This window comes from Neoarius graeffei, chromosome 20 (assembly GCF_027579695.1).
Source record: "Neoarius graeffei isolate fNeoGra1 chromosome 20, fNeoGra1.pri, whole genome shotgun sequence".
Classification (NCBI taxonomy): domain Eukaryota; kingdom Metazoa; phylum Chordata; class Actinopteri; order Siluriformes; family Ariidae; genus Neoarius; species Neoarius graeffei.
The window spans coordinates 53,983,354-53,999,586 of NC_083588.1; the positions used below are offsets into that span (position 1 = coordinate 53,983,354).

At 41.2% G+C, this 16,233-nt stretch overlaps 1 protein-coding gene across 2 annotated transcripts in view; it reads left to right on the top strand.

The window, feature by feature from the left end:
* znf385c (zinc finger protein 385C) overlaps positions 1-14,733 on the top strand; it is a 295,378-nt gene extending 280,645 nt beyond the window's left edge. For both annotated transcript variants that reach the window (XM_060901987.1, XM_060901988.1), the window contains exons 8-11: positions 3,708-3,806; positions 3,903-3,995; positions 7,747-7,975; positions 14,487-14,733. In XM_060901987.1, the coding sequence (XP_060757970.1) occupies positions 3,708-3,806; positions 3,903-3,995; positions 7,747-7,974 (420 nt within the window). In that variant the 3' untranslated portion in view covers position 7,975; positions 14,487-14,733. The remainder of the gene's footprint in view (positions 1-3,707; positions 3,807-3,902; positions 3,996-7,746; positions 7,976-14,486) is intronic.
* The last annotated feature ends 1,500 nt before the right edge of the window (positions 14,734-16,233 follow it).

Sequence of the window (16,233 nt, forward strand, 5' to 3'; positions counted from 1 at the left end):
ACTGGTCGCTTCAGGTCCTTCCACAACATTTCAATTGGATTAAGGTCAGGACTTTGACTTGGCCATTCCAAAACATTAACTTTATTCTTCTTTAACCATTCTTTGGTAGAACGACTTGTATCCTTAGGGTCGTTGTCTTGCTGCATGACCCACCTTCTCTTGAGATTCAGTTCATGGACAGATGTCCTGACATTTTCCTTTAGAATTTGCTGGTATAATTCAGAATTCATTGTTCCATCAATGATGGCAAGCCGTCCTGGCCCAGATGCAGCAAAACAGGCCCAAACCATGATACTACCACCACCATGTTTCACAGATGGGATAAGGTTCTTATGCTGGAATGCAGTGGTTTCCTTTCTCCAAACATAACGCTTCTCATTTAAACCAAAAAGTTCTATTTTGGTCTTATCCGTCCACAAAACATTTTTCCAATAGCCTTCTGGCTTGTCCACGTGATCTTTAGCAAACTGCAGATGAGCAGCAATGTTCTTTTTGGAGAGCAGTGTCTTTCTCCTTGCAACCCTGCCATGCACACTATTGTTGTTCAGTGTTCTCCTGATGGTGGACTCATGAACATTAACATTAGCCAATGTGAGAGAGGCCTTCAGTTGCTTAGAAGTTACCCTGGGGTCCTTTGTGACCTCGCCGACTATTACACGCCTTGCTCTTGGAGTGAACTTTATTGGTCGACCACTCCTGGGGAGGGTAACAATGGTCTTAAATTTCCTCCATTTGTACACAATCTGTCTGACTGTGGATTGGTGGAGTCCAAACTCTTTAGAGATGGTTTTGTAACCTTTTCCAGCCTGATGAGCATCAACAGCACTTTTTCTGAGGTCCTCAGAAATCTCCTTTGTTCGTGCCATGATACACTTCCACAAACATGTGTTGTGAAGATCAGACTTTGATAGATCCCTGTTCTTTAAATAAAACAGGGTGCCCACTCACACCTGATTGTCATCCCATTGATTGAAAACACCTGACTCTAATTTCACCTTCAAATTAACTGCTAATCCTAGAGGTTCACATACTTTTGCCACTCACAGATGTATAATATTGGATCATTTTCCTCAATAAATAAACGACCAAATACAATATTTTTGTCTCATTAGTTTAACTGGGTTCTCTTTATCTACTTTTAGGACTTGTGTGAAAATCTGATGATGTTTTAGGTCATATTTATGCAGAAATATAGAAAATTCTAAAGGGTTCACAAACTTTCAAGCCCCACTGTATATTTACCAGTGAGTGATTGCATTTCACTGGAAAACATGTTTATGAGCTGTGTGGTTTAACAAATGTTTTTGGGTTTTGTATTTTTATTTTCTTTATTTAAAGATGGCCACTACTGTTGTCCAGAGTCCACATCACAGAGTTAGTTTAGTTTAGTTTAGTTTAGTTTATTGCATAGTTTGAGGCTGGAAGTTAAAGACAGAATTAGAGGAAAATATGATATTGTTTTGTTCACACTGAATTGTACAGAACCCTCAAAATTTTAAACTTAACGCTGCTTTATTTTTTAAATGCAGTGAGGGAATAAAATGCCCACAAAAATAATGTTTGCTGTGTCCAGCCTTATCCTTCCTGAATTGGCCACATCCATTTACAGTAATCAAACATATTTGTCCACTCCCACTCCCCAAAAACTTTAAAAGTATCCCTTTAAGTTACATTTAGAACAGATATGAAATTTGCGATTAATCGTCAGTTAAGTCTGGACAATGATGCGATTAATCACGGTTAAATATTTTAATCGATTGACAGCCCTGATAATCATAAAATCAACATCCAATAGAAAACTAGCGACTGATATATTAGCTGAATGATATGGATAAAGGTAGTATATTGTATTTGTGATATGCTTCAAAATGTACTAAGAATGTGCAGTGGGGCAAAAAAGTATTTAGTCAGTCACCAATTGTGCAAGTTCTCCCACTTAAAAAGATGAGAGAGGCCTGTAATTTTCATCATAGGTACACTTCAACTATGAGAGACAGAATGAGAAAAAAAATCCAGAAAATCACATTGTCTGATTTTTAAAGAATTTATTTGCAAATTATGGTGGAAAATAAGTATTTGGTCAATAACAAAAGTTCATCTCAATACTTTGTTATATACCCTTTGTTGGCAATGACAGAGGTCAAACGTTTTCTGTAAGTCTTCACAAGGTTTTCACACACTGTTGCTGGTATTTTGGCCCATTCCTCCATGCAGATCTCCTCTAGAGCAGTGATGTTTTGGGGCTGTCGCTGGGCAACACGGACTTTCAACTCCCTCCAAAGATTTTCTATGGGGTTGAGATCTGGAGACTGGCTAGGCCACTCCAGGGCCTTGAAATGCTTCTTACGAAGCCACTCTTTCGTTGCCCAGGCGGTGTGTTTGGGATCATTGTCATGCTGAAAGACCCAGCCACGTTTCATCTTCAATGCCCTTGCTGATGGAAGGAGGTTTTCACTTAAAATCTCACGATACATGGCCCCATTCATCCTTTCCTTTACACGGATCAGTCGTCCTGGTCCCTTTGCAGAAAAACAGCCCCAAAGCATGATGTTTCCACCCCCATGCTTCACAGTGGGTATGGTGTTCTTTGGATGCAACTCAGCATTCTTTCTCCTCCAAACACGACAAGTTGAGTTTTTACCAAAAAGTTCTATTTTGGTTTCATCTGACCATATGACATTCTCCCAATCCTCTTCTGGATCATCCAAATGCTCTCTAGCAAACTTCAGACGGGCCTGGACATGTACTGGCTTAAGCAGGGGGACACGTCTGGCACTGCAGGATTTGAGTCCCTGGTGGCGTAGTGTGTTACTGATGGTAGCCTTTGTTACTTTGGTCCCAGCTCTCTGCAGGTCATTCACTAGGTCCACCCGTGTGGTTTTGGGATTTTTTTCTCACCATTCTTGTGATCATTTTGACCCCACAGGGTGAGATCTTGCGTGGAGCCCCAGATTGAGGGAGATTATCAGTGGTCTTGTATGTCTTCCATTTTCTAATAATTGCTCCCACAGTTGATTTCTTCACACCAAGCTGCTTACCTATTGCAGATTCAGTCTTCCCAGCCTGGTGCAGGTCTACAATTTTGTTTCTGGTGTCCTTTGACAGCTCTTTGGTCTTGGCCATAGTGGGGTTTGGAGTGTGACTGTTTGAGGTTGTGGACAGGTGTCTTTTATACTGATAACGAGTTCAAACAGGTGCCATTAATACAGGTAAAGAGTGGAGGACAGAGGAGCCTCTTAAAGAAGAAGTTACAGGTCTGTGAGAGCCAGAAATCTTGCTTGTTTGTAGGTGACCAAATACTTATTTTACCGAGGAATTTACCAATTAATTCATTAAAAATCCTACAATGTGATTTCCTGGATTCTTTTCCCCCATTCTGTCTCTCATAGTTGAAGTGTACCTATGATGAAAATTACAGGCCTCTTTCATCTTTTTAAGTGGGAGAACTTGCACAATTGGTGGCTGACTAAATACTTTTTTGCCCCACTGTATGTTTTTGATGCATCACAGTTAAAGATTTGACACTGCTCCCACCGCAAATCACATTTTGTGCAGCCATTTCTCCAAGTGTCATTTTTTTTCCTCAATAACTTGATATGGATTATCTCATTATTTGTTACACAAACAATGAACAAGGTGATGAGCAGATTTGTACTAAATTCACATTTGTATTCGTATCATGTTGTGTGTGTTTGTCTTTATTCCAGCACATGAACAGTCGCAGACATAAAGACAGATTGGCAGGAAAGCCTCCTAAACCCAAATTCAGTCCTCACAGCAAGACTCAGACCACCTCAGCGGTGTCGGTAAGACATATATACGCACATCCTTATTTCAGGTCACACACACACACACCCAGATGTGCCTCGTCGTTATGGTTTTCACTCTGATGTGTCTTTTAGCAGAGTGTCAGGTGGAATGGTTATGCAGGAGGAGCCATATCAGCCATGAAAAAAGTCTTTAACCAGTACAGTCTCACCTCTCTCTCTTCACAGGTGAGTCGCTTTGAGCTTTCTTGTCAAACGTTTTGAGGAATATCCTTTACACCTGATAGTTTTATCTGGTTTGTACGCTGATCAAATTTTAACCTCGTTGAACCTGAGTTTTACAATTATATAACCTCAGGATAAAATGTGTCCGGACCTTCTGGAGTGGTTCGAGTGAGTGGATTTAAATCTGTATTAAATGTCTGCATTTTGATGTGGATAATCCATATCTATATTTATGCAGTCGGGTATAAATTAAATGTGGGTTTATCCTGCAACGAGATGCAATCCACGACATCAAGATCAACAGAAAAGTAGTTTTCTGGCAAGACACTTTTGTGTGATACCTGGATGACTTACAACAGGTTTGTTCAAAATTGCTATTTACTGTTCGTACATTAGACGTACATAATTTGACCATTTTTATTACATGTAATAATCACAACCAGTGACACTGGTTGGTATGGTATTTCTCTCAACCAAAGAGAAATACCATACCGGATCAGTCGGGGCCCGGGTTAACAACGACTGCCTCTGGTACTGTTGGTCAACAGGGTGCCGGTGGAAAGTGTGCTACTGTTGCGCCAAAATGGAGAAGGAGAAAGAGAGGGGGGAGGCATGTTAGGAGAGAGCGTGAAAGATGGAAGGGAAGGAGCTTAGAATTGAGGGTAGGAACACTGAATGTGGGAAATGAGGATGGAGCTTCCAGGCAAACGAAAACGAAGAAGGCTAAAGAGGAGATACATGGATGTGGTGAGAGAGGACATGAAAGTGGCAGGTGTGGTAGAGAAGGGTGCTGAAGACAGGGAGCAATGGAGACGAAAGATCCGCTGTGGCGACCCCTAATCGGGAGCAGCCAAAAGAAGAAGAAGAAGAAGAAGAATAGTCACAACCAGTGACACTGTCCCGGGCCCAGACTGGGTGAGAGATCCAGGATGGTTTAACTGAAATGATTAAAAACGTAGGCCTATGCGTCATTTGCAGCTCACCAGATAATTAATATTTATATTTTGACTATTTTGAATTATAGTTTGAGCTGCTGCATTTTGACATTAAGAGCTGCCACACCCACTGAAACTTCCATGGATAATTAGAGACATTTTATAATTTATATATAATAATATCTACCTTATACGGACAGGAGTGTTTTACTGGGAAATACGCCACTCGTATTTTTCATACGAACTACATCCGGACGGCAACTGTGACATATTTAAATAATATTGGCTGGCTTTGAGTGATCTCATCTCTCATCTCATTATCTCTAGCCGCTTTATCCTTCTACAGGGTCGCAGGCAAGCTGGAGCCTATCCCAGCTGACGACGGGTGAAAGGCGGGGTACACCCTGGACAAGTCGCCAGGTCATCACAGGGCCGACACATAGACACAGACAACCATTCACACTCACATTCACACCTACGGTCAATTTAGAGCCACCAGTTAACCTAACCTGCATGTCTTTGGACTGTGGGGGAAACCGGAGCACCCGGAGGAAACCCACGCGGGGCTTTGAGTGATTCCATTCAGATAGCATGATATTAAATGAGTCTTCCACTCAGTCAGTATCATGCTAGCTGAATGGAATATATCTGATATACCACTCAATGCCAGCCAATATTATTATTATTATTATTATTATTAATATACATACACACACTTTTGATATCAGCATTCTCAAAGGCCAACGCTAGCTTACCCGCAAGTTAGCGCTGACAGCGCGGCAGTGAAGTCACCTTCCAGCCACTGTAGCATTCATCATTAGCACAGGCCCAAGAAACTAAGATTTCTGTCTCCAGACTCTTCTTCCATGCCACACGCTCGCCACAGTATTTTTCACTCATACTTAAGTATTCATTTCCCTCTGTAATTTACTTTGTTACTTTTAAAATCAACATCCACAACTACACACAACGGAACGACCTGGCAACCAAAATTCTCTCAAAATCTTCCGTTTTTAACGAAGCAAACCTGGCGGCCATGTTTGTTTACAAATTGTCACAATCGCTCACTAGCGTGGAAGTTTTACATCTCCAATGTATCTCTTTTTCAGTTTTTCTATGTCTGTTGGTATGTTTTTCTCTTGTAAATATGCATGAAGAATATCTAATGAAGTTTTGGTAGCCTTTCAGGTGTTCAATGTGTCTTTAGTTTCAGTTTTCAGTTTATTTATTTAGTGCTTATTTATAGCATAGCTAATCCTAGCAGTAGTACTGGATTAGCCTCGTCTTTCTCTTTCCCGGCAAACAAAGAAATGGTTGTGCGCAGCAGAAAAGTTTTGTCATTGGATTATTCGCATGAGCTCCGACATGTGACGTCATGTTGTCTTGACAACATGCAATATTGTAACAATATTGCACGCTCGTTCTCCATTGGGTAGAGTGACGTAGGATAAGCGATATGCTAACAATATTGCATGCTATCAAACGAAATGAATGAGACCCGCTAGAAGGAAATAGAACACGTTTTTGTTCCATGTAAAAAGTGTCCTGTATATATAATAATTCCCGATATTTCATATTTCAACATTGCACAGTGGTGCGAAGATATGAAGTTTATCTTCTCGTGTTGAAAAATATAATATATTCACCACTCGAAGATAAACTTCATATCTTCGTGCAACTGTGTAATATCCTCTATATATATGTAGAATCTGTCTGACTATTAGTTACGTTCAGTCTGCTAAGATGTCCTATCAATCAGGTCCACAAAAACGAAAAGAAAAAGACTGTTTAACTCACTGTATGACAGTTCTTGTATGGCAGAGTTCTTAAAGCAATCATAAATATCGTATTAGAGTGAGATATAGATTGCTTATGTGTTAAAGTGCATATTCTGGACCAATTTCGGGGTTTTTTATATGAAAGAATGTCCCTTTACACACTCATCCGGAAGGGTAATTTTGCACAAGGCCATCTGTCTACAGCAGAAAAAAATAAAATAACAAAACGCGTCTGGAAAAATCCCAAGGGAGTCTGGAGCCAGATTCGTGACATCACCTGCGGAAGCGCCAGCAGGCTGCGCGAGCTTTGCACGGTTTCAGTGCACAGCCTGTGTAGACCAAGCGCTCTCGTTTCTCTCTCATTGTCCGGTCTTTTGGAAAACGATGAGTACTAATCCCATCAAGATTGGTGTTGCTACACCCTCCTACGATACATCTGTTAACCATTTTAATAATTACACGATAACGTTGAAGAAGTTTGCAGAAAACCACCAGGTCGTTTTCTCATAAACAAACCAGCGCTGACGTAGGATTCAGAAAGAGGCGTCCCGCAGATGACGTCACAAAAATCAATGTTTGCCAGGAAATCCAAATGCCAAGTTTTTTCAGAGGCGGACCAATTCGCCTCAAATGGCTTGATTTCAACTGAATTTTTCTGGTATTGCGCAAGGTAAAAAAAATTGCAGAGAATGCAGAATGTTACAGATATTTGACCAAAGTTTAATATAAAATAGGAGAATTACATTGCTCTTGCTCCTGAATTTACCCGTGATATGCACTTTAAAGCCGTTTACACTTTTTCAGGTTGTGTGTGTGTGTGTGTGTGTGCGTGTGTTTCCCTGGCGGACCTTTTTAACTGGTTTGTCCCAGGCCAGGCCTGCTTATTGTCATGTCCATGTTAATAAGTGTTTTCTCATTACATTTTTCTGCTTACAAAAGCTTTCCAGCATATTTCAATTGCTTCTTGTCACTTACTTATGCTGATATCCGTTCCGGTTCAGTGGGGGTTTCTTTTAATATCACTTTCTTTCTCTCTTTTAGACCAAACTGGCTCTCCAGAAGCAGCTGACTAAAAGTTTGACCACCAGTTTCCTGCCCACTCCTATAACTCCGCCCACACTTTGCACAGTGGCAACCAATCCGCTCACTCTCCGACACCCTACCGGTGCCACCTTCATTCCTGCTCCAATCTTAGGCCCCACGCTCTTCCGGCCTGCGCCGGGACCACTGCGGGCCACACACACACCAATCCTATTCTCACCTTATTAAAGTATGCATAAACACACACACACGCACACACACACACACACATGGTTATGGTACAGGTATGATTTCGTGTTACCGTTGACTTTCACACACAGTTCATGTGAACACACAATGTGGTCTTAAAAATCTCAAAACTGATCCACACACTCCAGTTTTTCTGCACTCTCCTCTCGGACTGTGGCCCTCACAAGAGGATCACTCTTGAACTATGCAGCACAGAAAGGTAGAAAGCAAAGACAGAGATAGATGATTTGAGAGAAAACGCAGAAGCAAGAGGAGACGCACGTGCACACGCACACGCACACGCATACGCCCCCAGGCTGGGGGAGGGCCCTAGAGACCTTATTGACCCGCCCACCTCTCTTTATTCCTTCAAATAGAGGTTGGCTGATAGGTCACTCCTCCAGGGAAATGCGTGGAGCCTCGTATAGTTGCCTGAGACCTCGTATAGTTTTATAAGACATTAACCATAGGATTTTACTGTGTAATTTATTAGAAGTACAACAGCATTAGAGAAATAGAGCACATTTCATAGTGAGACAAATGCAAACATCCCTTTACTCAAGCCTTTTTTTTCTTCTTTTTTTTTTTTTAATAGCGTCAATGCCTTTTAATTTGAAGTTTCACTCATTTATTTTCCCAACACAAACAAACATGTTATTGCTCCCCTGGAAACCATAAGAGGTGTCGCTTTGCATTATGGGTACTCATCATGGAATCATCAGCGAGTACAAGTGCAGTGCCTTGAGATGACAATTTGTAGGCAAATCAGCGCTCCATTGCTAACACACAGACACGCACACACACAATCAGTGTTCCAATTTTATCTGCGTAGATGAGATGATTTTGGGTCAGACGGTTACACACATGCACACACACACACACACGCGCACGCACACACACGGATGATTGTAACAGTCTCACATTTCGGCCCTGCATGTTGGAATATTTGGCTCTCGGTGTTATCTCATTAAGACTTCATAAAGGTCAACCTGCCAGTCAGAATCCATCTCACATCACCTGATTCCAATATCAGTTCTCTCCACGTTATTTCAGTGTGTGAGCGTGTCCTCTGTGAGCGTGTTTGCATGTGTGACGCACATCAGCCTCATTCTCGCATAGACACCGCAGCACTTCTTTGTCATACAGCAGCGCTCTCTGCTGCACAAGGATGAGCACTGTCGTTTTGTTTTCCTGCTGATTGGGGCTTTCTGAAGGAATACTCCAGCATTTTTTAACTTCAATCTTTATCTCCGATATCGAGCTTTTATGTGTTTATGGCCAGCAAGGAGGTTGACGTGAGGAAAGAACAGAAAGCCTGTTTACACATAATGGAAGTCTAAGGGCAGTTGTATCTCTGTATGGATATACAAAGTTCTTCTGTCTTATCACCTTTAATGAAACACTTCTATCCTTGACCTGCAAGTGACGTCAAAGCAAAATAGAAACCCGGATGTCGGCCGTGTTGGTGGATATACGAATGCGGGGTCAGGCGGCATTCCATACAAAATATATTCGCGTGTGCGCAACTCTCTTTGTTGTTATGCCATATCTTTGTGCTGTACGTATATGGTTGTGGTCACAACAGTACTCGTGACCATTTTTTAGAATTCCGTCCGTGATTCGGAAAGAGGGCGAGGAAACTCTGAGGCTTAGTACGGAGAGGAGACGAGGGGATCAGACCATCTCATCTCATCTCATCTCATTATCTCTAGCCGCTTTATCCTGTTCTACAGGGTCGCAGGCAAGCTGGAGCCTATCCCAGCTGACTACGGGCGAGAGGCGGGGTACACCCTGGACAAGTCGCCAGGTCATCACAGGGCCGACACATAGACACAGACAACCATTCACACTCACATTCACACCTACGGTCAATTTAGAGTCACCAGTTAACCTAACCTGCATGTCTTTGGACTGTGGGGGAAACCGGAGCACCCGGAGGAAACCCACGCGGTCACAGGGAGAACATGCAAACTCCGCACAGAAAGGCCCTCGCCGGCCACGGGGCTCGAACCCGGACCTTCTTGCTGTGAGGCAACAGCGCTAACCACTACACCACCGTGCCGCCCCGGGATCAGACCATTTTGTCCAATAGTTAAGGCATTTCGTCCAAAGCCTTTTTCATATGCACTATCAGTTATTTTATATTTCAGGTATTCCGGCGTTCGCGAACGAAAGCCCCGCGAGAGCACTGCTCGGCGCCTAAAGATTTAACATGATCAGACGGATTTAAAAATGTATAACTCGGCCAACAGAGCTCATAGCGAAGCCAAATTTTACAGGCACCTCCCTCTAAGCCTCCCCCTTTCAAAAGAGCACAGTCTCGGGTCGGTAAGACGGCGGCTCGGCCGTCCTACCTTCATGAGCGAAGCCCCCGCGAGAGCGCCGCTCTACACCTGAAGATTTAATATGATCCAGATGGAAACAGACATGCAAGCGAGCAGCCTCCAATGACAAGGGAGTGAACTCATCCCAGGGTCAGCAAGTGGCCCGGGCCGACGTGGTTACCCTCCTTAGTACACTCTTTAGCGTCGACGCGCACGTACTATGGCACTCATTTGCTTTACAAAAATGTGTTTTGCTTCGGTCAAATTCTATTGAGAATTCCTCCTTTTTTTGAACAAACAAATACCTGAAATATAAAATAATTGGTAGTGCATATGAAAAAGGCTTTGGACGAAATGTCTTAACTATTGGATGAAATGACCTGTAGTCGTACTCGATGGTCGGTAGAAGCGTCTTATCTTCAGAAAAGTCTGACTTTTTAAAATACTATGGGTCAAAACCACACCCATCAATCTTCGCTCAGTCATTCAAATCATGGTAATACTGAGAAAATTCAGCATTGATTATAGACACACTTTCAGCAGCTCCCATCCTCGTTGCTTTGTAGATCCACCATCATGGCGGACGCTCATGACGTAGCACATTTTGATCACATGGTTGCAAGTCATCTATTCCTGATGGGCATGGTCTCTATCAGGATGACTCCACCCACACCTATAAGGTATGTGGTATGAGGGCTCCCTGAATCGATCGATGAAAATGAAAAACATGTGCTGTGGCCTTCAGTCAGCAGCTGCCATCCTCGTTGCTTTGTAGATCCACCATCATGGCGGACGCTCATGACGTAGCACATTTTGATCACATGGTTGCAAGTCATCTATTCCTGATGGGCATGGTTTCTATCAGGATGACTCCACCCACACCTATAAGGTATGTGGTATGAGGGCTCCCTGAATCGATCGATGAAAATGAAAAACATGTGCTGTGGCCTTCAGTCAGCAGATCTTAATGTAATTGTGAACACCTATGAGGGATTTTGGACTGACGTTTTAGACAGGGTTCTCCCAAAATCATTAAAGGACCAATTAAGGGAATATCTTTTGGAAGAATGGCGTTCATCACTCCAGTACAGTTGTCGAGTTATATGAATATAGTACCTCTGTAGAGAGAGAGAGAAAGAGAGATGTGTGCTACACACCTCCAAGTTTCCAGGATGTTTCAGAGCAAATCCCTCATCAGCGCTGTAAGCTTCTTAAAATGCAGTACAAGTCTTAGCCTCCCTCTGGTTTAGTGCCTACTGCACTAGTGTTTCAATAGAAAAGAAAAAAAATTCATTTCCAAATATTAACATTTTTCTTTATAATATTACAAATGTTTTAAAATAGACATGACCTCTTTTCAATTATTTTATCCTAGTCCCTGAGATGCTTTTGTAAAGATAATGAGTTGTTGTTTTTTTCCCTCATGCCATGGTATGAAAAACCCTACAGAATAAAACAAGCTGATTCGGGGGTGCCTTTAAATTTAAATATGTAAATAGCTTCACTCTGATTGGCTCACAGAATCCACAGGTATGAATGATAGAGTTGGATGTAATGGACTGCATTAACCTCCTAAGGCCCAAGCTGTTTTTTTACATGCATTTTTTATTTCTCTTTGCTATTTGGGCTTATTAGAACCTGATTAGAATAAAAACTAAGCATCATCTTTTGATAAGATGTACTTTTAGAGAAAAAGTATGTCCACATATGTGGATTCTTGTTCCGAATTTCTAAAAAGCGCTGTCCACGCATGTGACCGCTAAGCCCTAGGAGGTTAAAAATACATAAATCAATTTGATGGGAAAAAAAAAGTCATCATCTACGCAGGTTCTCCATGAAGCCTGGAACAAACACCCAGCCGAACTCCTTAGAAAACGGCATAACGGTGTACAGAAGAGAATTTATTCCTATTTCAGGCCAATTATGATTTTTTAAAATTATTATTTTTTTATTTTTACTGCTTGTTTTATTGGTTGATGCTCAACATGTTGAATATTTTTGACATTTTTATTTTTGAAGCCATCTTCACCTTCATCTACAGAATGTCTTTAGAAGTGTCTCATGCCTTTGTACTGCTGGATAAGAATTAATGCGTGACTTTGCTTGTTTGTTTGCTTTTGTTGAATCCTTCAGCCAAAGTTATTTGCAAATGATGCTTGGAACGGACTCGTGGAAGTGTAATGCAGTTGATTTCCATGAGAAATGTTTTCTAATTCAAAACAATTAACAGTTATTTGACAGAATCGAGTTGTACATGAGCTGATAGCTGAGATGACATTTGCTATAAGCCATGTACGACGAGACTGAGCGGAATAACTGTTTTATTCTGTCCACATTCATTGGATTTTGAGAAACAGAGCGGTTTTATTTTTAATTTTTGCAAATTCGATAAATAAAAACCTTATACAAAACGTCCAACAAAATAATTTCCGCTTAGAATGTAAACAAACCGGCGAAATGACAGGAGCAATTTGTGAAAAATGCAATAATAATAATAATTCTTGGAAAATTAAAAAAAAAACGTTCTTACCATCAAATACTTTCATTCCATATTTTGTTGCTTTTTTATTTTGGGGGTTTTCTTCTTCTCTACTGACTGGGCTGGAGTGTAGAACAGGAGATATTGGGGGGAAAAACTTTATTCTTTTAGCTATTTCTGGTTCTTTTAAATACTTGATAACAATTTTGGGGTTTTGTTTTTGAGTCCAGTTTTTATTTCGTACTCGGTTGGTTCAGCAACACGCTCCACCATTTTGTTTTCCTCTCCTCACGGTATATGAGTTGATATCCTAGTAGTAGAGTAGCCCATCAGAGCGCACGATTGCTCATATCCAGTGAATGTCTCATCTCATCTCATTATCTCTAGCCGCTTTATCCTTCTACAGGGTCGCAGGCAAGCTGGAGCCTATCCCAGCTGACTATGGGCGAAAGGCGGGGTACACCCTGGACAAGTCGCCAGGTCATCACAGGGCTGACACATAGACACAGACAACCATTCACACTCACATTCACACCTACGCTCAATTTAGAGTCACCAGTTAACCTAACCTGCATGTCTTTGGATTGTGGGGGAAACCGGAGCACCCGGAGGAAACCCACGCGGACACGGGGAGAACATGCAAACTCCACACAGAAAGGCCCTCGCCGGCCCCGGGGCTCGAACCCAGGACCTTCTTGCTGTGAGGCGACAGCGCTAACCACTACACCACCGTGCCGCCCCCAGTGAATGTGGATAGAATAATAAATGTTACACTCCATTACAGAAAACGCCTTAGGATGAGACAAACATCTGAAAATGTTTTCTGTACTTTTGCATTTTTATTCGTCTTTCAACATAGAAAAGCGAGTCTGGTTAGTTATACTTTCCCAAAGGTCGTTTGATGATTCAGATGCAAGTTTTATAGCTTAATTTACAAATACTTTTGGTTGTCGTGTTTAGGAAAAGTTTTTTCCCCAAAAAAAGGATGCTTAAAAGCTTTTTAATAAAAAAAAATGGAACAAGGTGAAATTAAAAGAAGAAAACTTCCCTTTAGACTTCCATTATAAAGGAGTTTGAACTAAACAGGCTTTCTGTTCTTTTCTCATGGCGTGAAAACGTGATGAAGTTCATATCGGTGGGAATCACGCAAGTTTACATGAGCAGTAGATTAAGATTTGTTGAAAAATGTTGGAGTTGAACTTTTGATCTTTAGTGCTGTGTTGCTGCTCAATGTGTTCCTCAGTACATTCATTTATCTGTTCATTATTTTCCATGTTCTGAAATATTAAGATATTTTACAAAGTCTTTAAGAAGATTACTTTAAAAAAAAAAAGTTGTCTATATTAGGTTGTATGTAGATTTATAAATATGTAGAGAGTATGTAGAAAATTTATCAGAGTCATTATCGTCATTATTGCTATGATAAGAACAATTTCTATCTGAAGAGTCTCTATTGTTTGCCAAGTCATAACAAAGATTACAAAATAAGAACATATGCCAAGAATGAGTTAGTATATTTACCTACTTTTTATGATTTAATATATTGAAAAAAATATCAGCGTGGGAGGACATCAAGGTGTGTGTGTGTGTGTGAGAGAGAGAGAGAGAGAGAGTGAGTGAGTGTGTGCGAGTGAGTACAAGAGAGATTATGCAAAGAGAAAAAACAGCATGATTAAATGATTTGTCTTTTTGCATTTGGGACATTTCAGCTTCAAAGCCTAGAGTGACGGGCGAGTCTCAGGGCTCCTGTTTCAGCTCCATCAGAGGGTTAAACAGAGTAAAACATCAGCCATACTGTAATCCAACCCAGAGCAGAGCAAGCGTCGGGTGTGGGTCAGGATGTGACCAGGTCAAAGACGAAAAAGGGATTTACAACATCATACGGTTTAACAGCAGTGCTGGAGATTAAAATACATCACGCTGTTTTAATTTTGATTTCAAAAAATAAAAACCGAGAATTGAAGTAGATGCTACAGTATGGCAGCCAAATATTGAGATGAACAGAATGTTAAAATATGAAATAAAAATGGTGTATAACTTGTACAGTCTGTTATTTGTATGTACATGACATGAGAAGTATAGCAAACGCCTAATACGTTTTTTTTTTAGTCTGTTTTACTGAACAGTAGTTTAATTTTCTGAAGTTCTAAGTATTTTTTTTCCAAATAAATAAATAAAGTGATCCAGTTCCACAGGAAGTATCCCAGTGTCTAGTGCGAAGAAATTAAATTCAGTTTGTTTGCGTGTTGAAAACCCTTTTCGTCTTTGATCCATGTACAAACTTCATGAAATTTCAGAAATCTCTCTCTGTATGTGTGTGTATGCACATGTATATGTGTGTGCATGTATATAGATGATATTGGTTATCATCACACACACACATACACACACATTGAGGGCCCTGGATATCTGTTCTGCTTGTTCTGTCCTTCAGTATGTGAAATACAGTATGTTGAGCAATAACACTGTTTGGAGCTGCAATAGCCATAATCTGAGTGAGAGACACATTTCCTTTTATATAAAATGGAAATTTAGCCATGATTTTTTACCTTTCTGTGTGACACTGACCATTTAGCTGTCGCTCTTTGTGTCCTCCTGCCTCTTGATTTGTGTTAATGCCAGTGAAAAGGTCTGTGACATTTTCTCACTGTCCCCCCCCGGATTCTGGACCAGATTGAATCTGTGTAATGATGTAGGACAGAAGGCAGCCATGGAAACATCAGTTGCCAGCGGTGACGAGACAGTCGAAGGCGTTTTGCAGCACATTTCCTGCGGCGCTGTTCAGTGACTTCAACAGTCCTGTTTTGCTTTGGTGGAAACGCAATAAGACGAGAAGGTCTTTTTCCGATGGCATACGGTAAAGGAATACTCCTAGTGTTTTGCAAACTGATCTCTGTCTACTCTATCTGTCGTGTACATGTGTTTACCGCAGACAAGACGTTCAATATTTAGAAAACCTGTTTATTCAGACTGACTTGCAATGAACGTCTAAGGGTAGTCAGGGAATGTTTAAAATATTTAAATAATATTAGCTGGCGTTGAGTGGTATATCAGATATATTCCATTCAGCTAGCGTGATATTGAATATTGACGAGTCAAAGATGAGTTCAATATCATGCTAGCTGAATGGAATATATCTGATATACCATGAAAAAAAGACATTATTATTATTATTATACATACACATTCCTTTCAGGTGTTCAACGTCTCATCTCATTATCTCTAGCCGCTTTATCCTGTTCTACAGGGTCGCAGGCAAGCTGGAGCCTATCCCAGCTGACTACGGGCGAAAGGCGGGGTACACCCTGGACAAGTCGCCAGGTCATCACAGGGCTGACACATAGACACAGACAACCATTCACACTCACATTCACACCTACGGTCAATTTAGAGTCACCAGTTAACCTAACCTGCATGTCTTTGGACTGTGGGGGAAACCGGAGCAAACCCACACGG